General features: G+C 38.9%; 1 protein-coding gene across 1 annotated transcript; it reads right to left on the bottom strand.

The window, feature by feature from the left end:
• Window positions 1–5,729: 5,729 nt before the first annotated feature.
• Window positions 5,730–20,010, bottom strand: TMEM218 (transmembrane protein 218). The gene is made up of 5 exons (XM_007432072.4): window positions 19,906–20,010; window positions 18,756–18,910; window positions 17,926–18,043; window positions 15,806–15,908; window positions 5,730–8,381 (listed from the first exon to the last, which is right to left on the bottom strand). The coding sequence occupies exons 3-5, from the start codon at window positions 18,033–18,035 to the stop codon at window positions 8,244–8,246; spliced, it is 351 nt and encodes a 116-aa protein (XP_007432134.1). The 5' UTR covers window positions 18,036–18,043; window positions 18,756–18,910; window positions 19,906–20,010; the 3' UTR covers window positions 5,730–8,243.
• Between the last annotated feature and the right edge of the window lie 2,551 nt (window positions 20,011–22,561).

Here is a 22,561-nt window from a genome sequence, read left to right as displayed (position 1 = left end):
AACCTGAAATGTGCTGATCTCTCTGAGGATTCCAGCTCTACCTGGAGATATAGAGGATTGAACCTGGGACCTTCAGCATGCAAAACTGATGTTCTGCCACTGAGCTATGGCCCTTAGGAAGCGATCACTGCAATACAGTTCCCCCCACCCGCCCCCTTCGCTGCCCATCCCTTTTGTGTAATGGATCTTTCCTTTGGATGCACTCCCTCACATAGAATGAGATTAATGTGCAGAGCCCTGAAGTTTGGTCACTATGGTTTCATTCTCTGTCTTCAGAGATTTGCAGACATTCAGTGCAGGCTTTTCAGGATAGTCCCCAGAACAGAGAATATTATTATATCGTTGTAATCATATTGACATTTGCAATATGATTACTGTGTTACTTACAATGCAGGTTGAACATTTATTCATTTACTTAAAAGATTTATATAGCTGCCCAACTTCCAAAAACACGATTCTAGGTGGCATAAAACAGTAAAAACAAAATTATACTAATGCCAGCAACCAAACAACAGAAAATCAATCAATACAACAAACTCATCATCGGGGCATGGCAACATCTACTCACCTCCTGAGATGGGCTCTTCTAACGTCTTTGGCCCAATACCTGAAGGACTGGATCACCATAAACAACACTGCCAGCTGGCAATCGATAAATACAATTAGAGTGGAGAAGTAAAGTTCTCAGTGGCAGTACATCATTATTGCCACAAGTTTTATTCCTTAAGAAAGGCTTTTACCTGTGCTCGCTCAGATTCGTTCTTCAACTTTCTCCAGCAGCGTTCTAGGAAGTCATATTCTGGAGGTCCTCTATAAACCAGGAGATCCACTAGGATCCACAAACAGAGCAATCCTCACAGGCACGATCTGATCCAAGGCCCTAGTCACCCTCTTCTTCCAAGCAGTGACCAAGGCTCGGTCAAACAGTGCATCAGAGCTTCGGGGACAAGCCCAAGTTCCCTCTGGAACCCTACAGGGTACATGAGGTGCCTGGAGCAGATCAATCAAATAGGTTGTCCAAACCTGGCCACTTTAAGATGAGTGGACTTCAACTCCTAGAATTCCCCAGCCAACCATGCTGGCTGGGGAATTCTGGGAGTTGAAGTCCACTCATCTTAAAGTGGCCAAGTTTGGACAACACTGAAATAGGTCCATTTTCACTGTGCCATTTCAGAGTAAAAGAGTGCTGAAAGAGCACCAGCTACAGACCGTTGTAGCCAATGGTAAGCTCATGCACAACAGTAAGGTAGGGTTTAACTATGATTTAATAAACCATATTTGGGTGGATTCACACAACATATTAAGTCACAAAAAGCAAATCACATTAGAGTTTAGTATAGTGTATGCTTTTTTGGGTGTCTGTTTCAAAATGTCCAAGCTTATATGCTAGTAAGCTCTACTCTTTTCAATTTTGCTTATTCCCTTGTGTTCTAAGACTGAAACTTTAAACTTCCTCTTAGTCTAGCCAAATTTTAGTCAGGAAACAGTCAGCTGGGATCAGCTATTTTTCAGTTTCTTCTTTCTGACTTGTAGAATCTTAGTTTCTATTAGGAAATATTTTTAAAGCCTTATCATTGTTCTGTTTTACTGATACATTTTTGTTTTTTTAAGCACATGCACAGACTTTTAAATTCTTCCCAATCTTTTTTAAAAAGGAAAAATAAAAAATCTGATTTTTTAAATCTAAGCATTTGTTCTCAGCAGCAGTGGCTTAAAAATACCACCAAGTATTATAAGACTTGTGATAAAATCATTAATGTTGCCTGCATAAAGAAAGAGGCCCCTCCAGGCTTTCTCCTTGCCAGTTGTCTCCCTCCCCAAAGTAGTGGAAAAGACTCCTCCATGCTGCAATTTGCATAAAATCAATTTCTTAAAATCTTTCTTTAAAATCTTTGCAGTTTACGTTTACCAGGTAAAATGGAAGGACAGTTTTCTCAACTGCAGGAAGCTGCTTATATCTTTCAGAGTGGGCTGTTCAGATCCTTTATCCCTGACCTTAAACCTTCATATGTTCCTTTCCTGTCCGTTTGGCATATCACTTTTCTGTTTTCATTTCTCCTCCCTTGCTTTGTCCTCTTATCAGCTCATGCTACCATCTGTTATCTGATGAAATTTCCTGGATGGACATGAACCCTGACTGATGGCAAGATTTCTTAAAACTAGACTTCTTGGTTTCTGGAACTGAACTGTACACGATTCTCTGTGATTCCCTTCTGATAACTGTTTCAATGTTACATTCCATCCCTTCTTTGTTGTGCTTGGGATTTTTTAACTTGAAAGGATATTGATTTCCATCTGCCAAGGTGTCCTGCAAACTTTAAAATAATTAAACTTGAAGCACAAAAAGTTGAGTGAAAAAAAACTTGCAAAATCCTCTAGGCCAGTAGTTTCTCAACTTTGGCAAGTTTAAGTTGTGTGGGCTTCCACTCCCAGAATTCCCCAGCCAGCATCCTGGGAGTTGGTCCACACATCTTAAACTTGCCAAGGTTGAGAAATACTGCTCTAGATCAATGTTACTTAACCCCAGAAAGCTCACAAAAATTAACTTATATTAACAAGAGAGCACTTAATATCTTAACAGAAGATAGCCCTAAAAACCAGCACCCACACTGAAAAGATCCTATGCCCATGGTTAGCTCCTACCTAAATTGCCTTAGAAGGCTATATTTGTTAGAGTAAGTATTGGAAGATTATCTTAAAAAACAGGCAGATGCAAAAAGAAGCCACCGCCATCTCCAGCCATACTGATTAGCAGGGAGATGTGGCCACCTTAGTCAACTGATGGTTGATGTTACACAAGAGCTCCTTATTGCTCTTCATTTAATTATTATTTTTATTGCTATGAATACATTTTTATTTCTTCTCAGTATATATTATTATTGAGAAAGATGAATACCAAGCAACCTCTATGCTATGGGAGGACAATTTGGCATGCATGTAAAGATTATACATTTCCACTGTACCATCCAGACTAAATTATAGCTGTTTTCTGGAAGGATGTCATGTCACTGAATGATGGAGAAGAATCCATCTTGCCTTGCCCAAGGTGGGTGTTCTAACTGGCCAAGGTTCCTTTCAGATGTAAATCTCCTTGTGCTGCCAATCCAAAATTATTCTGCTTTCCCCCCCATAATGGATATTATTTTTATTATTTTGGTGAGAAGTAAAATGTGGGGGGAAATGAGATGAAAGCCATTACATCTGGATGCCCCCTAACATTCTGTGAAAAAGACAGGATGGTTACATGCTGAAAAGAATCTCTAGAGGGATCCCAACATGCAAGGAAGAGAACGGGGATTCTTGATTTGTTACAGGGGTGGGAGTTTGAACATATCTAATATCCTATCTACTGAAATACTGGAACAATAGAAGCAGGAAACAGATGCCTGCTTGGTGATATTCTGAGTCGAAGAAGAAAGCACAGTCAGCTCTTGCAGCATTCTGGTCCAATTGATCTCAATAACTGCTCGGAGCCAAGGTGAAACAAGGCAGCCCAAACAAGATTATCAGAATGAAAGTGTCATTGCCTTGCTGCTATTCCCACATATCTTTCAAGAGGGAGACACAGAGCTGCTTTTAGTAGAAGGTCCGATTCCTGATTTTTTTCTTGTTCACTAGTTGGCTCTGCGTTCTCCTGGCCTCTTCTGCAAGTTATCAGGATAAGCTTTGTGCCACCGCTGTTATTTACTAGAAGAAGGCAGCCTGAGCATATCAACACCTTGGGAGCGGAGGGGGGGCTGACTTTAGCTCAGGCGACTTCAGGTCCTTTGTGCTATCACTTTGGTCCTCAGGTAGCCAGTGGTGCTGCTCTTCAAGTAGGCTTCTCTGCACAAGCCAGACTCCCCTTCACTCGTGAAACCAGAGGTTTATACTGAAAACAGAAACTGAGGCAGGGCCCAGTGACGCTTGCCAGTGAAAAGTCTAGCTCTGCAGCTATGTCCTTCTCAGCGATGGAAAGGGGGGATTTGCTTGCTGAAAGCAGTGGATTCAGTATTCCACTCTTTGCAAATCAAGAAGACAAAGATTCTACAATCCAGTGACTGCCTTTGCCCATGCCAATCCGTTGCATCTCACCTAGGGAACAACTAGGCACTCCTAATCTCTTTCTACCCATCCCTTGCAGAGAGCCATCACATCTCTGGCACCCTTATTTTCTATGAGTGCACTCATTATAGTGGATACGGGAGATGGGGAACCTTTGGCAAAATCCACAAACTACTTACCGTCTCTCCAGTCAGGGCCTTGATCCCTCTTCCCATCCCTTCTGAAAACAGTAGCTAAGGGATTAGGCCCATCCAAAATTAGATCTAGAAGTGGCTTGGTAAAAAGACTTTTTTAGCAGGATCTCCTTATAACTGGAATACTTTACCAAGGTGAAGTATTGAAAAAAGCTGAGCAGAGACAGGACCTGGTTAGTATTTGAAAGGGTAATCCCACACGTCAAAAAAGGCGGCAGTGTAAAACTGCGTACTATTGCCAAGATGCCTAGATGGACAGATCTAGGTAGTCCACAGGATCCGAGCTTGGCTTGAGGGATTCTTTCCCTTTACTTCTGGGCCCAGATACAGAATGAAACACATTTCCAGTTGTGCCAGAGAATGCTTTGTATGCTACCATTACCAAGGAATCCCCAGCAGTGCTTTATGTAGCAAGTGGGCCAGTCCTATGCTGAGAAAATAAAAGCAAACCAATCAGGATATTACACTGGAAACCTTCAGAAATCAATGGAGCATTTCTGTCTCCCCAGACACTCTTTCTCGGACCATAGGGTTGTGAGAGTTAAAACAGAGCTACTTGACAAATTGCAGCAGGAGGCTGCAGAATTAACACATTTAATTAAGCCTCTCAGGGCTCAGACCAGCGGTATATGCTGTTCAAACAAACAGGGGAGGAAAGAGCTGAGCCACCACTTTAACAACCTTAGGCTGGAAAGACTGTAAGAGGATGTTTTCCTTTGAGGTCTTGTGAATAGGTCAATGAGAAGAGATTTCCCATCAGGACAATCTCTTCCCCACATCAGTGAGAGTTCCTGGTTAGGCTGAGCACTTATCCATAAAGGACAAAAGCAAGCACAGATACAGAAACGTGCTCGTTTGCACTGACCTCACAGAGCAGCAAAACATCTGACAAGGTGCCCTATCACGGGTGCCCAACCTAACATCAAGCATCGGGTACAGTATACACTTTCCTAATCCCTGGGGTCTTGCCCCCCCAGCTCTTTTTAAATGTGGCAACTAAATTAACACGTATAGCTTCTGTCCTAGATGTGGTCATCTTTTTCTTCTGCTCCTGCCATTATTTCAGGATGTAGAACTGCTCACAGCCACATACGGCCCTGGGTCTGAATGAAGTTGCCTCTTCGGAGTTACGTCTTATAGACAAAGTCTTCTCCCCCTTATGCTTTTTTTAATCCTAAAGTTATGCAGGCTGGATAGCCCTTTTAATAGAGGACAGCTGCATGTAGAGCTAAAGACTCCAACGGTGCCATTGGGACCATAATATTATACTGTAGGTCATTAAACGGGTTTATGCATTCTGGAAGCCCAATATTGAAACTATAATTAATAACCAATCAATACAATTGATTAAATAATATTTGAGATGTACAGTATGTACGGCAATCAAACAACACACAGTTGACAATTATAAGGAATTCATCCCCTCAAAATATCTGAGGCTAATAAAATATAAGCCAATCAAATAAGCAACAGTTAGTAATCAGTGGAGAATTTAATACATTCAATGTAATGATAGAAAGAAAAAGAATTCAAGCAAAGATGGGGAAGCAGGAGATTATGCGAAGTGATTCACTTCAACAGAGCATACAAAAAGTTCATCCTTAGATGGGAAAAAAACCTAAAAAAATAATAAAGATGTAACATTAAAGCTTCTTGGAACACCAAAGCACCTAGTTTTTAAACCTTTACTCTGAAGAAATGAATACAGTTTTATACTTTATCACTAAGACCACTGCCATTTTGGTCTGTAAAAACACTTTTTAAAAAAAATAAAATCAGAAGAACCAGGATCTCCATAATTTGTAATGACTTGCCACCTCCCCCCCATCCTGGTTTTTATGGCTTTCCAAGTCATCTGATGCCAATTAATATATGATATGGAAACACCACGAATCTATTTCAGGAAGCTGTCCCTGCTGGCTTCTTAAGTATTCCTTAGTTGGCCAATTACTTTCCCACTTATTTCTCTTGTTAAAAAGAAGGTTCAGCTATTTTAAAATTATCCTGTCAGGTTTTTTTTTATTATTATTATTCATTCCCAAGGCAAGTATCTAATGAAGTTAGGATATCTTATCTACAATCTTGTTAGAAAGAGCCCTTGACCATCTCCCATACCTCTTTCATTAAGGAAAGAGAGGTAAGAGTCTCTTCTCCATTTCAACTTTATTCGGTTTACCCCATATTAAAATTATTCTGTGATTAATGCCAATAAAATGGGGGATCTCAGTCCAAGGACACTGGAATTGCCTGAGGAGGATGACTGAACAAGAACCTAGATGATCAAAGCAAAGGCACTGACCCCAAAGAGATAAGTAGAATATTAGGATAAAGATCTGATCTGGGTCTGCAATGTCCTTAAAAGTGCATACAGCAGAAATGTCATGCAAAACGGCATACCATGATAACAAACCTATAGAGACAATATCATGAATACTGAGCCACCATTAAAATTAATGTAATTTCACAATTTTGCAGCTTCATGATACAAATATCATTCATTCATTCATTCATTCATTCATTCATTCATTCATTCATTCATTCATTCATTCATTCATTCATTCCATTTGTATACCATCTAATGTCCCAGTGACTCCTGGTGCGTTATAATCATAATCATAAATCAACAGCTAAAACATTCATGATAAGTAATGATCAACAAAACCAACTAAACACCCATAATAATATAGAAAGTCAAGTAATGATAATATACAATTTGCTACTAAGTTTGGCTTCTACATTCTATAGTAAAGCAGAACTATAGCCCTTATGATCATGACTGTGAAATCATGTGACATTGTAATCTGGTAAGTAATGGGTTTTTTTTTCTTATGTATTTTTATGTTTTTATGATGTAATGTTTGCACATTTTAATATTAGCCAACTTTTGAGTATTATTTTTAGTGGAAAGGCAGCATATTAATTTGACATGTAAGATACAGTTAAGATATGACTCAGCCCACTGATTTCAATCAGTTTACATATTCCGTGCCAGGCTGCTCATGCTGGTTAGAGATTATGAGAGATTATGAGTCCAACACACTAGAATGTATGTAGTCCTGGACATCTGATTCCTGGAGAATAATTGCAATTAACATGAACGGAATTTTACGAATATGTTCATGCAAGACATACTAACAATGTAACATGCGAAATCCAGAATCCAGTAGGGGACATCAAACTGTAAGTATGGATGTGCACCTGACATTTCTGACTCACCTATTAAGGCATTTTGTTCTTGTGTATGTGGGCAGATACAAAACTGAATATTGTCTCAGCCAAACAAATCTGTGAGATGTAACCCCCAGAACAAATATATGATATGGGTTGCTCTCTCTATACTTTAGCAACAGTGATCATCTGTTGGTGAAGAAAAATGATCTGTTTCTTTTTTGTCCTCCTGGAACAATTTGGCCAAGGGACTGCTCAGAGGGACTCATTAGCATCTCTCACCTGTATCAGGAAGGAGGGATAGACAATAAATAAGCCCTTGGGGATCCATTAAATTAAATCCAATAAATACAGAAAGTACTAAAAAGAAATTCACAAGCAAGGTTTCTCTATACAGAGCCTGGAGGAAAACAAACTGGTTACAAACCAGATTGACGTTTAATCATTTAATGTGAATGCATTTTTATTTATTTAATATACTGCTCTGGCAAAAGGGCAGTTACCAATACTACAACAGATATTGTGTGAGATTCAATCAGCATTATCTGAACTGTTATTCAAACACATCTTTGTACAAATACGTTTTCAGTTAACTGAAGGTAGAAAACAAAAGGAAAAACTTAGAACGCATGTTACATTTGGTTGTACTTATTCTACTGTATTTGAAACTTCTCATATCTTGAAAAACTCAAGATACCATATTATACAAATGTTGTATATTTTAAGCATCTGTGAACAATACATTCTGATTAATGGAATTAAATCTTGTGTCTTCAGTCACAGGAATGGGAAATGTTCTTATGGCCAAGTACCATCAAAGAGTAGCAGCCAATTATTTTAGGTGCTGGATCTCATTGGTTTGGCGTACACAGGTTGCAGAAGGTGGTGAGTCAGAAGCAAAAACAAGCATCCCAGGAAAACCACGCTTAAAATGGAGAGCAGGATGAAGCGACCAATGAAGAAGGTGTCTACAATCTGAGAATATAACATCATAAGTCACAATTGTGGCAGAAGATCTCTTCAGCATTAAATGTCTTTAAACTGAAAGAATGCTACTTCTTGTATCACTTTTTGCACATGCTAAGGCTCCCCTACATGTTTTCTTGTCATCTGAGATGAGTTGGTTGGTGACTGAGAGCAGGGCTGTTTCATTTGTGGCACCCCACTTCCAGAATCACCTCTTTAGGGAGGCTCGCTTGATATTATTGCTCGAGCTTTTCTGTGCTGGGGGGATTTTATTCTACCAGACTTTGTGGTACAACCTCTGTGCCGGAATCTACTTTAACAGCTAGGTTTTTTTTTTAAAAAAATTATTAATAGGATGGGTTTATTTTGCTCACTGCTTTGATTTTACTAATTGTATTATTTTTCAAACTAAAATACTGACTAAACACAACTGAAATACAGTATGTAAATAGGCAAAATAGAGAAACATTATGAACAGAATAGCACTGCTGGATATGTTCAAAGAACCATTAGTTCTGCAATCTGTTCTCACTATGGCCAATCATATCTCACTGGGGACCCACAAGCAGGACGTTTTCGTGCTCCAGTTTTCCAGCGACTTTTTTGCTCGCTTCTTAACACTCAATTCAGTCTCATAAGTTTGGGGGAGGGTTATGCTACTAACAAATGGAATTTGAAGTTCCTTTACATAATTTCTTTCCAACGTTCTGTTGGGTTGGAAAGAAAAAAGAACCAATAAGCAAAGAATGAATAAGCAAACCAAGGAAATATCCACGGTGAAATAGTTTCAGACTTCAGTACAGGTATATGTTTGTGCTCTGGCTACCCTTAACTGCACCTTGCCTGCATAAGTCACTCAGAGCTCTGACAGTAACTATGGACAATTTATCCTAAAAATGCAGATGTATTTACAAGCCAGGGCAGAGGGGACAAAAGGAATTAAAAACTTTTGTCTGCACATAAAAGACCCCCCCCTCCCCCAATATGAAAAGCATAGAGTAAGATCCAATTTACCTTTGCCTCTGCAATAAGAGAAACAATGCAAAATCACCTTTCCAGCTCCTGGGCCTCCATGACCCACTGTGTTTACAGTGAAGGCAAGTTTCACAAAACAAGATTAATGCAAGTTTGACCTCTCTCCAGCTACAGGACAAACCTCCTGTGGGTGAGATGTTTGCTCATTCAACAAGCTTTACTTTTTAATTAGCCAATTAGCAGATTTTGGGTGCTGAAAGCTCTGTGCAGGCATTATTGACATTCTATTGTGCTTAACCTCCTGCTAAGGTTAACTCTAAAGATCCCCCAAATGAACTCTTCTGTGGTACTGCCCTGTCTCTCAAGCCCACACATTCTGCTATTCTGCTGTCCAGTTTCCACTGCTACTCCTGATTTAAAAAACCAAGGAGATGTGCGAAGGATAGATTTATTCTTGTTTCTAGCAGAACCAGGGGTTCTACCTGCATCCTGTCTTGAACTTCATCTAGCAGTCAGTAGTGATTGGCCTGTCTTCAATATCAAAAATGGGCCAGACTGGATGGGTGTTTTTTCTTTGCCAGTGCTAGACTGAATATATAACTGAATTAGACATAGGAAACATGGAATAATCTAAACAAAACAATACAAAAAAGACACATGGAGCTTTTACAGATGCTTTCCCTTCAGAAATGACATCTACCTCCCTTGTGGTGAAGGGCAGCATTGGCTGTCCTATAAACTGAGGCACTGGATAAAAAGCCCTTCAGAAGAAAGCTCCAGCTAAGACAATCCTCTGTGCTGCTCAAGTGTGCTGATGGCAGAGATGTGCAGGAACATGGTCAGGAAGGAGCCCTGCAGGAAGCACAGCACTCCCATCATCAAGGAGACAAGGACCGAATGGCTTCAGAATGAATACAGAATCTAAATAATTAGATCTGAGAAATCTCTGTGAAGGAGGAATCAATTTCCTCTGAAGTTGATCTGAGAAAGAGACACACAGCTCTTAACAGAAATTCAGACCACTTTGGAGGGTTAATCTAGCAGCAGGTAAAAGCCTAGAGGAACATCTGATTATTGGTGGAATCTGCTGGAAGCATCAGCTGTACTAGTAAAAGTGTGATTCACTGGGAACAGGTAGGACTATACTTGCCCCTGGAGGAAGGATGGGGGGGGGGGCTCTCTAATAAGGTAAAAGCACCAGCCAACTGTCTGTGCCTAGAGAAATAAAAATAGCTCCCAAGATTAAAGACGACTAGTTGTGTTCATCACAATTAAAATGCAATCTTTACTGCCAATTAATTACAGAGCATTCTTTGCAAAAGAAGGTGGGTCTTATTTCTAGATAAAAAATAGTAGTTAAAAAAAATTGAATCTCAGACAGTTAAGAACTTTTCAGTGTGGAAATTTTTAAAAAACCAAAGGTAAAAGAACAGGCCAGGGTTCTTATCTGCTTTTAAAAAAGAGAGAGAGAGAGAGAGAGAAAATGAAGAAACCGAGGAATCCTTTGGGTCAAAGATTCCGCTTGATACATGTTGTATAATAAAGCATCAATTTCCCTATTTAATTGTAGGATTAGGTATCTGAGACTATGAGAAGCAGAAAAGTTATTAGGTGAAGAGTCAGATATGGGACAGTCCCATAAAAGGAACAGCATTGGCTTAAGACTTCCCACCATGGAGAATAGTGAAAAATAGTTTTCAAATTACACAGGGTTATTAGTGGTTATAAAAAGCTATGAAAAGAGGCATTCATTAAGGGCAATTTTTGTAATATTTGGTGAATACAATATTAGCAGAACATGCTGCAAATTACAGCAAAGACCGCTGACTTTAAAACAAACCCACATTGGATGTCTCCAATAATAAATATTAGCCATGATGACTAAATGAAATCTTTATGTTCAGAGGCAATATTCAACTGTGCGCCAACTGTTTGTAAGCAAAGCTAACACAAAGGCATTGCTTTCTTATCCTTTGAATATGCTGCGTAGGGTCATTTAATTAGTCTTTACGGGAGACAACATACTGGACAAAATGCTGCTTTGGGTTAATTATGACCTTCCTTGCAAACAGATAAAGTGGAATAAAATAGTTGTATGAAAAGCTAACAGGACAACAAGTCAAAGACAGGGAAGAAACACTGGCTGGTTTCAAATACAGCACTATGCCTTAATGTAGCCTGTTTGGCTTTGGTTTAGCATGGTGTATAAACCCAGCCATTGTAATTTATAAAACAGTTCTTTATGCCCAGAGAACTGTGACTTGTTAATCAAACCATGACTGATCATGATATGCACCACTGTATTTCACTTTTTAGTGTGCTACCTGTGGTTCAGAAGTATTAGGACAAAACAGGAGACTGGAAAATCAGTATTTCAAATGAACACAACAGAAGTGCCGATGACTCACACCAGGAGTGCATTTAGTTATCCCTATTTATCAAATCAAATATATGTGCAAGTCCAAATTAACAAAAAAGTACAAGGTTAGGTGTTATTAGTCTGTCCCACATCAGGATTATAGGCAGAAAGAACAGAATTTCAGGAGACAGGAAGTAGGAAATTGTATGAAATCTAAACTTCAGAATGCAAATCTAATTGTTTGACACTATTGAAGAATCTTTTCATCAAAACAAGAGGTGAAGCAGAAATGAGACAATTTCTCCAATAGTTTAACAAGCAGTTATAACTGAAGTTTCCTTTTAACATGCAACAGACACCTAGAAAAGCAAGGCATTTTCTGTATCTAATGGGGGAAAAAATCCCTATGAATAACCCATCATGGAAGCACATTCCCTTTGCAAACAAACCTCAGTGTAAAAGCATTTCCTCTCACAGGGCTGCTTAAGGTACCTAATATGGTGAGTAATGTAAGGGTTCCTTTCAAGACTTCTCTTTCCAGCTTAAACACTTTATTTTTTATAGCTGTTTTTTCATGTCTGGGGGTAAAGAGCCACTTAGTTTCAGTAAGAAACATTAAAAAAAACAAAAAAAACCCTCCAGTCCCAATGTTAGAACAGCAACAACAAAACTTCAGTCTGGAATTAGATGTCTCCAGTATCCAACGGAATAAAAGAACCTTAATTTAGCCTAATATTATTTCCTGTTACGGGTGGTGGCTCTCCACGATTCTAAGTATTTTCCATCACCTATTAGCCCAATCTTTTATCCTCATTGTAAATGAGGTTGCCAAATACAGTGGTACCTCGGTTCACGAATGCTTCTGTTCACGACCAATTCGGGTCATGAACAGCTCCGTTCGCAAAATTTTGCCTCCGTTCGCGAACGCCGGATCGGGTTACGAACAGGATCCGCGGCCATTTTCCCTCCCGTGACACGTGGTCGCGGCTTCCTGTAGGGAGGGGGACTCTCCCTCCAAGCAGTAACCGCCTCCCCACCCGCCTTCCTGTCCTCCACGCCAGAAGTCGTGTCGAGCAAGGTTAGCGTTCTCTCTCTTCGTACTGTACTTTGTGTCATATTTTTGCGGTTTTTTAAAAAAAATGGTTCAGAACGGATTAACCGTAATTACATTGAACCTTATGGGGAAATTTGATTCAGGACACGATCAAAAATCAGGTCGCGACCAAATTCGGAGGGGTCAGAATGGATTAACCGTATTTACATTGAACCTTATGGGAAAATTTGATTTGGTTCACGACCAATTAGGTTCGCGACCAGAGTCGCGGAACGAATTAAGTTCGTGAACCGAGGTACCACTGTACCTTTTACATCAAAACGAAAACTTACAGTGCCAGAAACCCTTCAAAAGTTACCAATTTTTTGTAATTGTTAATGTGTTACAGGGAAATTATTATTAAATACTTGTCAGGAGATCATATTAAATGAATTTGTTCATTTTGAAGTTAAATTTAAATGTTGTTTGCCCAAACATCCTGAGTATATATCAGTTACACTGCATGTATCTCAGAGTTGGTGGTATGCAGGGCAACAATATGCTGACTTGCAAGATAGCCTCTAGATTAGAGACATCATTTACACAGAACAGTGTGAGCATGCTTGGGTAAAACTAAGTTTTGAAATACTGTCCAAAATGTACCAAACCTTACTGGTATTCTCCTTAAAGGAGTGCTGAATCTGGCATGGATGCTAAGGCTAGTAACCAGTCTGCACCTTACCTGTCTTAAACTCCTTGTCCATTCATCATGGCTTTGGTCAGCCCAAACTTTCACATAATGTCATGATGAATGTGAGGAGGTCAATATCAGTGTGTCCATCTAGTGATGAATGATCAGTGTATGGAAGATTTTGACTTCAAATAGAAGAGGAATAAATGGCAAACAGTATGAATTAATGAATGAAATGAAAGAGAAAACTAGAAACTTTGTGCATGTGTGAAACTGAAAGAAAAGGGAAGAATGTAATAGATCTGAATGAAGGGGTCTGATCTTGTGGAGTAGAGCTGATGGTTACAAGCAGTAAAGGTATAGGTTTAATCAAGAATGAAAGACCTAAAATACATTTCAGAAACTATGAATATATTCTGGGTTGTTATAGTGTGTATGAAAGTAAGAATTTTAGGAAGGCCTTGAAGACATGGCTGTACCACTGTGCTTAGGGGTCTGGTGGTAGTGGAGAGCCTCTCCAATGGTTATACTGAATTGGATGTACCAATTGTTTTTACTTGCTGTGTTTTGTGTTTAATTGGGTTTTTAATAGCAGTTTTAGTATGGTTGTATGTCTGTTGCTCGTATTTATATATTTTTTATTGTTCTTGCTGTTGTTTTTAATTGTTGTGAGCTGCCCAGAGTCACATATGACAATACAAATTGAATGAACAAACAAATAAAAATCCATAGCTTGGCGACAGATGCACAATACACTTAAGTGACTGATAATGATGAAAGAACCAGAGCTGAGTTTTGGGATAAAAGGTGCAACATTTTGAATAAATGCAATCAATGGGAAACTGTGTAATATTTACTTAAGATGGAAAAATGGATAGATACATTAGGGTCAAGAATGAACAGAGGCTAGACAAATATGAACGGAATACAAAGGTAAGTAATCAGTATGAAAGAAAAATGTAGAGGTGGTTGGATCATATGGATGTGTACTTAGTAGAAGTGTGCTTCACCAACAAACTACAATCCATCCCACCTATAGTGCAGATAGAACCTTCTACGAGCAAAAATGTGAACTGAACTCTTCCCCCTTCTCCTCCACATACTTCCTGGATATTTGGACTATCAAAAGTTCTCACTACCCTAAGAAGAAATCCCAACAGATGCAAATAAAATGTTCAACACTGGAAGAAAGCAAAATAATGGAAGCAAATGAATGCAAGAGTAATATCAGATGGGACATTCTATGTGTATTGCAAATGGAGCCTCTGACTAATCTCAGCCAAACTACAATACCCCTTATACAGATTGATATAATGATACATAGCAGGAAAAAATCAAACATAATCTGTTATTTTTAAAAAATATATATCCTGAAGATCATTAACACTGTTACACTTCCCATGAAATATTATCTGAATCGATTTTGCTTGTGGTAAATTTATTTCCAATACAAGTCTTAGTAATTACAACTATTATAATGGCACTGTAATCTTGCTTGATTCTCAACTATACTCATACAACAGGAATCCATCATTATTGCTTGGCAAATGTACATCTTGGAGAGAAATCCTTCAAACATGGCTACATATAAAGTAGGATGCTTTATGCGGAGACGAGCTGGATCAAATTTCAGACTCATAAACCATCAGCCAGTATAGGAAGCCTATACCCTGTTTCCAACATGCCTCCTATTTCCTTTTTGATTTCTCTGGGTAAGAAATAGCAGAAGCTTCAGATGCAAAAGTCACTTGACAAGTCATTGTAACCAATGGGAATCTTCTACTGCCTGCCTCCAACCACCCAAAATAGTTTGGGTTTAGAGAATGGGAATTCAGATATCTAAACCAGACAGTCTGATCTTTTAGTTAAACTCTGAAAATATTCTTCATTTTTTAATGTCTGATCAGACCTCTATAATTTCAGGCAAGTAAAAGAAGCAACTTTCAGGAACTTCTGATTTCTCTCAAACAACTCATTATGAGAGGCTACTTCATTTTCCTTCTTTACCGCCAGACAATGTGCTCCAAAACAGCATCCAGCCTATCCTCGATCTCTTAGCCTGCCATAAGTTCATCATGAATCCAAAGGATCCACCCTCTCTTAGCCTAAGTCTTACCCAACTGCCAAGCCCAGCCTGAAGTTTCTAACAGCATTCTAGCTCTTGTTCTTTCTCTCATCACCTCCAGCAAGGCCTCTCTTGTTCTGACAGCAGTTGAGAAACAGGCAATTAACTCTCCGCTTGGGGTGATGTATTTCATTGAGACTATACTTAGTCCATGTGCTCAATCAGCTCAAAAACTGTGTTTCTCTTGGTTTCATCAACAGCTGAGACATAACATGTTGATACCATGTGTAAGGTTTTCAAACACTTTTACCTTAATTTCAGTAGCTGGTGCTGGAAACTTGCTGGCACGAGGAAAAAGCAACAAGGTTAAAGTGATGATCACAGCAGCAAAGAAAACCAGAATGACTGAAAACCTAGAGAAATAGAAAGTTAATGCAAAAATACCACAAGATCTGAATACCAGCATTACTTATTTGGTATATAACCTACATTAGTTATTGCTCATAAGCTAGAAATTAGATATATGTCTTTACATCTTTTGATGAAGAAGGAAAGAAGGTAAACTCTGGGGTTCCCATCTTTTCCTCTACCAGCCATGTCATAACATCTTCTGTGAACCATCAGGTCCAGGAAGGGAAAAGGAAGAAGCCATGGAAAGTGCTTGGCATCAGGTTATAAGCTGATAACTTCACACATAATGTATACATTTACAAATATATCCATTATACTTCTAATCAGCCCAGTTACTGAAATTCTCCAAATGAATTGCAGTATCACTATTTTCAACTATTTACTAGCAAATTAAAGGCCTAGTCATATCACAAAGATTTTAAAGATTACAACCTAATGGTAAAATTTACAGGAACAAGTGCTATTACACCTATGAAGATGCTCTGAATTGATTTGGGGCGAATCTGTCTCCACTGCAAAGAATATTAACACAGAAACAGCAAGGTTGTAAAAAAAAAATTGTTTTTAGAAATCCATTTGATACCATTTCACTTTTAAAAAAGAAATTCCAAACAGTTGTCTAATAATTTATGCCATGCCATGAGAAGCTAGAAAATGAATTTACATGTGTTGTTATATTAAGTACAAGATATCTGATTGTCAATTTTCATTTCATGTAACTTTTTAGAGTACCTTTTAACAATATTCTCTCCTGCAAAATCATATAGTCACACAAGCACAGTATTTTTGAAAACAAAGTGCAAAACATTTCACAAAAATTTCTTATGCTTTCATCCAATCTTAACAAACAATCTTAACATGATGCATATTAAACTTCTGGTTAAAAAAAAGGAACGCCATGGTTCTTTCAAGTTTAGTAGTCACCTTCAGGGATTATGAGAAGTGGTTAATTCAGCCACTTCCTAACATTGTACATTATGAGATACTTCCAGCAACCATAAGCAGCTCTAGTTTGGCTTTCTGTTACTATAGTGCTAAATATGAATAGACAATATGAGAATGCTCCATTCGCTTGAGAAGAAAAGGTATTACTGAACAACCACTTATTACAGGCTCTAATATTCTCATTGGAATAGCCTCTCCAGATATTCAGAGAACAGTTCACTAGCAAGTCAGAATGAAGGAAAAAAAACAGAAAGTGGAAGATGCTATATAGCTACAGCACGGAGTGAAGATGTTTGAAATTGTGTAAAAGCTTTCCTACTTCAAAGAAAGCTTTAAATGTGACACTAATACAAAAAAACAATGCCAGACATGATTAAGAAAACTCACAGAGGACAACATGAGCATTAATGAGAAACAGCAGGTGCCTGAGAGAGCAAGAGAGGAATGATTCTGTTGAAAGGACTAAATCACCTTTGTACACATGTCAGCAGGCCAATTGTCAGCATGGTCAAGTGGGAGCATTCCACTGGACCAGGGACATGCAATGGTAGTCAGGCAGGCTATGTAAAATCTCCTTGTTAGGGCCAGACTGCTGTACGCTGCAGCACTTTGCTGCAGCCAACTCAAGAGTACAGAATTATGCTCAGCAGTGGAAAGAAATAGAACTTGGTGAATGAGCAGGAGAAGAAATGCTAGGGAAGCTTCCTGGAGACTGGATCATGCTTTGCTTATCTAAGAGCTATTGCCCTGACAGGTAAACATACTCAAGGATAAACATTTGGAAACTGACATAGCTAACACCCCAGAGAGTTTAATGATCTAATAAAAAAATAACCTCACTGCTGCTCCGGTTACCAGCGTTCATCACCATGAAAAGTCTCTCTTTGTTAACATTTATCTCCTTTTTATTAGGTAAGTGGTAGGATAATTCAGGATAAGAATCTGCAGCAGAAGGTCACCAAGCATCTGCATAAAAATCTCCTCTGGGGTAGGACTGCTTTCTTAAGGTTTGCCTAAAATCCACATAAGGAGTAACTTCCCCTCCATTTATTTTGCCAGTAGTAGAGATCTTACCTAGCGAGTCCAGAAGCTCTGGATAACAACATGCACAGCAGTAAAGCCAAGACCCATACCAGAGCCAAAATGAATACTCCAGGCCCAACTCCAAGTATTGTACCAGTCATCCTTTTATCTGAAAGGTCAAGAAAAGGCAAAGGAAGCTTCTGTAAACCTGTTATTATTATTTAATATATTTAAGTTACTTGCTATGAAAATACCTCAAAGACATTTACAAAATATAAAAATACACATAAAAAATAGTAAATAATATACATACACTCACTCTCTAAAAAGGAGGAGGAGAGGAAAACAAAGGGAAACCCAACCCCTCCTCCCCCTTTTATCTGATACTTGTGATACATTTGATATAGAAAAGGTCTAGTAGAGAGATAATACCATCTCTCCCTTTCAGATCTGGGATACAAAGTCTGCAAAGCCAGGATTCTTCAGTAAGATACAGTGGCTATGATTTGGTACTTTAGGGATATTCAACAAAAATTATGAGAAACTTAATTTAGGAAATCTCGGCTATACATAGGATAACACCCTCTGCTTGGATGTCCTTAAACAATAATTAGCTCAATTCATACAAGAGGAGAGGCCAGTCAATTCTTCTATGAGAAAAGAACCTCCATGATCAGGGGCAGAACGCTAGGGAGGGGGATAAGAGCAATGAAGGAAGATGGTTGCATTTATGTTCTTTTTACTGGGCATCATAGATACATTTGTCTCACCACTACATTATAAGAGTGTGCTGGGCAAGAATAGACTTTTGACTGAATCCAGCTGGATTCTTACATTTTTCTCAGTCCCAAATTTATAATAAAGGAATAATTCAGACCTACCTATTAACAGTCTTGCCACTTCTTTTTCATCTGCATCAGGACCCCTCTGCTTTCAAATAGGAAATAAAGATGCCACTCTTTCTGGTTGCTTCATTTACTTATGTGCTGTGCTACTATTCCCAGGCCTGTAAAATAGGTTATAAGTTTTCCCAGGCCTGTAAAATAGGTTAATTAGAAAGTGTTAGTAACACCAAGGTGGAAAGGGTGGGACAAAAAGGTGAAGCAAAACTATCAGATCTGAACTTGAAAAATCCAAAAAGAATTAGATGGCAGCAAAGAGCACATGGTCCAGTCATGTGGATTTTTGCAGCCCAGATCTGATAGTCCTGGGGAAAGAGAAGCTCAGTACCTGTATTCTCACAACACCTTTGTCCACTGTTAACTTATGCATGGTTATCAAATGAATTTTCTGAATTTGTACAGCACACTATCATAAGACTAAACAACAGCTGGATTCACCCAGCATGTTGTGCTAAAAGGTAGCAGGCTAACTTGGTGTATCCAACTCTGCATGTTTTAAATCAGCGCTCCCCAATCTGCCCAAAAGGCATTCAGTAATTTAGGGTACTGAAACGTTAAGTCTTTCAAACTTAACCCTAAGTGATAAATGTAATGCAGAAATCCTTGTCAGCACATAAATAATATATAATTTTATGTATTTATATATATGCATGTATATCTTAACAAGAGACATTTTTGTTTCTCCCACATTCCTTAACAAACTGATGGACAGGACTCTAGATGGAAAAAGCTGAGAACCGTTTCAGACTACAACTCCCATAAGTCCCAGCCAGCGTTCAAGAATTAAGGGACTTGTTGCCTAAAATATTTGTAGGGCACCTCGTTGCCTCTTCCTGCTTTTAATCATGGCACGAAAGGGAAAATGCTTCAGTTCTCCCTCTCTTCCCCACCCCAAACCAGTCAAAGTGGCCTTCACAGTACAAACAGGATTAAAAGACAAGGTTAAGGGAATAATTACTGCACTTCTAACAGGGAGATGCTATCATGGTCAAAGTTTCCCCGGTGGAATTCCTGCCTGCTCTAAGGCAGACTAAAAACATTTTTACTAAGGATTGAGCCAGGAGACAGAAATAACAACAAAAACAACAACAATAATGAGAGAAGGCCCTCCACGCGTTGCCCGACCTACCCCCAATCTCCTTTCCCTCCGAAAGCGTGCAATGCTTAACCAATCCCGGCAAAGCTTTGAAAGAGATATCTCCGGGGAGAGCCAATAAGCACTAGTCTTGCTTTTTCACTCTTGGATCGGATTGGCGGTCGCTCGGGGCAACCCGAAGCCTCGCTGAGAGACAGACAGAGAGAGCGCGAGCGCGCCTCCTCGTCGCGAATATGCCTGCGGATTGGTTCAGAGGAGGCACCTCGGCACCAATCGCATTTGCCCGTTCGGCGTGTCGTCATCGTCCCTTCTTCCCCTATAACTGAGAGTCTGGGAGTCTGAGTTTTTGGGATTGTGTGCTGGGGAATCTTTGCAGGATTTCTACTGTGGGGCAACGTGAAAGGGTCCCCCCACCCGCTTTTTCTCTCTCTCTAATCAGAAAACTTACTTTATAAACTTGTGCCCTTCCCTGCCCAGTAGTTTGTCCACCGAGTTAAAGAAGCAGAACAAGCACAATTTAATGGCACTGAAATAGGTGCAGTTTTTAACGTGCTGATTGTTAAGCACTAAGGATTAGCTAAAAAAAAAAATTTTTTTTTAAAAAAAGCACCAACCCTATAGCAAGTCAAACTGAAGCACCTGCAGGAACAGACTGCAGGAACAGTTATCTTCTTTCCAGTTGGTGTAGAAATTATCCGTATAGTATTTCAGGTTAAGAAACTATAATAACATCAGCAACATGTTAGCACCTAACCAAACTTGGCTTATCTTGGAAAACAGTCTCTCTTTTGGGCTTTGTTAAATACTTCTGCTAATTGGGATCATCCTTCAGTTATTATTTTTTTCATCCCACTTTGCTAAGAACTTGTGTGTGTGTGTTAAAAATGTTATAAGAGGAAAACATCTCACGCTTGTGTTTGCTTAGTTTCAACATTAGGGGAACATCTAAAATAGAAGCACTTGTAATATCAATCTGAGAAATTTGCCATCTGTCCTTTCTTTTCCCACTTGCGATTTGTGTAAGGAATTGCTATCCTTCTGGTTTGTTTTAAACCTCATCAGAAGGCATTTAAATCATACATGATCGTGGGGGTTGCTTGTACTCTGCATGATATACCACCCCCAGCTAAAAAAAAAAAAAGGAAAGAATTAACGTTCTCCTTCAATTTTTCTGTCACTTGTCACTAATATGGGAAATATGTGCTACCTTTTGGAGCAAAGGGGAACAACAGTGGGAGAACAATTTGGGGCTTCTTATAGGAGCTGGGGAGTAGCCATTTGGGATATAGGATGCTGGACTAAATAGACCTTGGATATGATCCAGTTGAATGCCACAGCCTGAATCAATGACGGCATCGAGATGGAAGGCATGGAACATGGATAGTTGAATCCATGTATTAGGAGTTGCAATCCAAGCTATGATGGGCCAAGAGATGAGCAAAAGAAAAACATTGATTTATTTCATATAGAAAAAACCAGAATGTAGTAATAATCTATTAGTTTATGCCTTGATTTCTAAACTGCCCACTAAATACCCTTTGATCCCTGGGCAGGTAAAACTCTATTAAGAAAATACAATAAATCAGCAGCATTGTACAGATAAAAGCAATAATAATTATGACAACAAATCAACAGATGGAAATTGCAATAAAGCCAACATGATAATAAATAAATAAAGCCAATAAAACAAATGAACTGCTCTTGGGAGGGCATTCAGAATTCAGGGTGCCAATGCTGAAGAGACTCTTTATTCTACATTCATTCATTTTCTTAGGGTGCTTGGGAAAGGTCCTCAGATGAACATCTTTGAATTTGTGTAGGAGTAATATAGGAGGAAATTCTTCAGATAATCTGACCTAAAATCTGATTTGATTTTTAATGGATTATTTATTTAACTATTTAGGGGGGGATTTTTAATTGTTGATGGGGTTTCTGATTTTAATTGTGAGCCACCCAGAGTCACCCGTTGGGGGGAGACGGGCAGCCTACAAATTTAATAATAAATAAATAAATAAATCCGTTTAGCGCTTTCTCAGTAATACCGAGATGTACGGTAAAACTGGGGAACCCCTTTTCACGCCCCAAACTGTTAAAGAAACGCATTTCTTCTTTCACCCAAATTACAGTAAAGAACACAGAGAAGGAAAAGAATCTGAGAAATGTGTAAAAGTGCTTCAGCAATGAAGTGGAACTCATTACACATTCCAGATTAGCAACTTCCTTCCTGAGTGATCACTTAAGAGTGAAAACATTCCACAGATAAACTTTCCCATTAATGCGGCTTTCCTCTTGATTTGACTGCCAAAATTATTGGAACGTAAGCTGATAGATCTTCATCTCATATTTAGGGGGTGGGGCTGTAGTTCAGGGCTAGACCATGTTCTTTATACTGTATGCAGACACTCACAAGTTCAGCCCTCACCATTTCTGACTTTAAAAAACTCAAGCAGCAGATGACTGGAATGACCTCTGAAGAACCAACTGGTTGAAATTAAGCAGCAATGAGCTAGGAAGGAAACAGCCTGGTCCAGCATATAGCAACCTCTTGGTGCCTTCATTAAATTGCAAAAGAAATACTTAGTTTATTGTATCTAATTTTTCCCCCTTCTTCGTGGTCATATTTATATGGTTACATTCTTGGTGTCAACACTTAAAAAGTAAGTATGTACAGTATCTTTCTAGCATAATG

Source organism: Python bivittatus, unplaced genomic scaffold (assembly GCF_059951505.1).
Source record: "Python bivittatus isolate LINGU-HERP-01145 unplaced genomic scaffold, Pbiv_v1 ctg000320_np1212, whole genome shotgun sequence".
Taxonomy (NCBI): Eukaryota; Metazoa; Chordata; class Lepidosauria; order Squamata; family Pythonidae; genus Python; species Python bivittatus.
This window is presented reverse-complemented; position numbering and strand designations above follow the sequence as displayed.

Bases quoted from the DNA above. Each gene is read 5' to 3' on its own strand.
- TMEM218 (XM_007432072.4), bottom strand. From the start codon at position 18,035: ATGACTGGTACAATACTTGGAGTTGGGCCTGGAGTATTCATTTTGGCT. The intron at 15,909-17,925 runs GTAAGATCTCTA...CTATTTCTCTAG, and splicing joins AGAGCTTCTGGACTCGCTAG to GTTTTCAGTCATTCTGGTTT. The intron at 8,382-15,805 runs GTAAAAGTGTTT...TTATATTCTCAG, and splicing joins CACCAGCTACTGAAATTAAG to ATTGTAGACACCTTCTTCAT.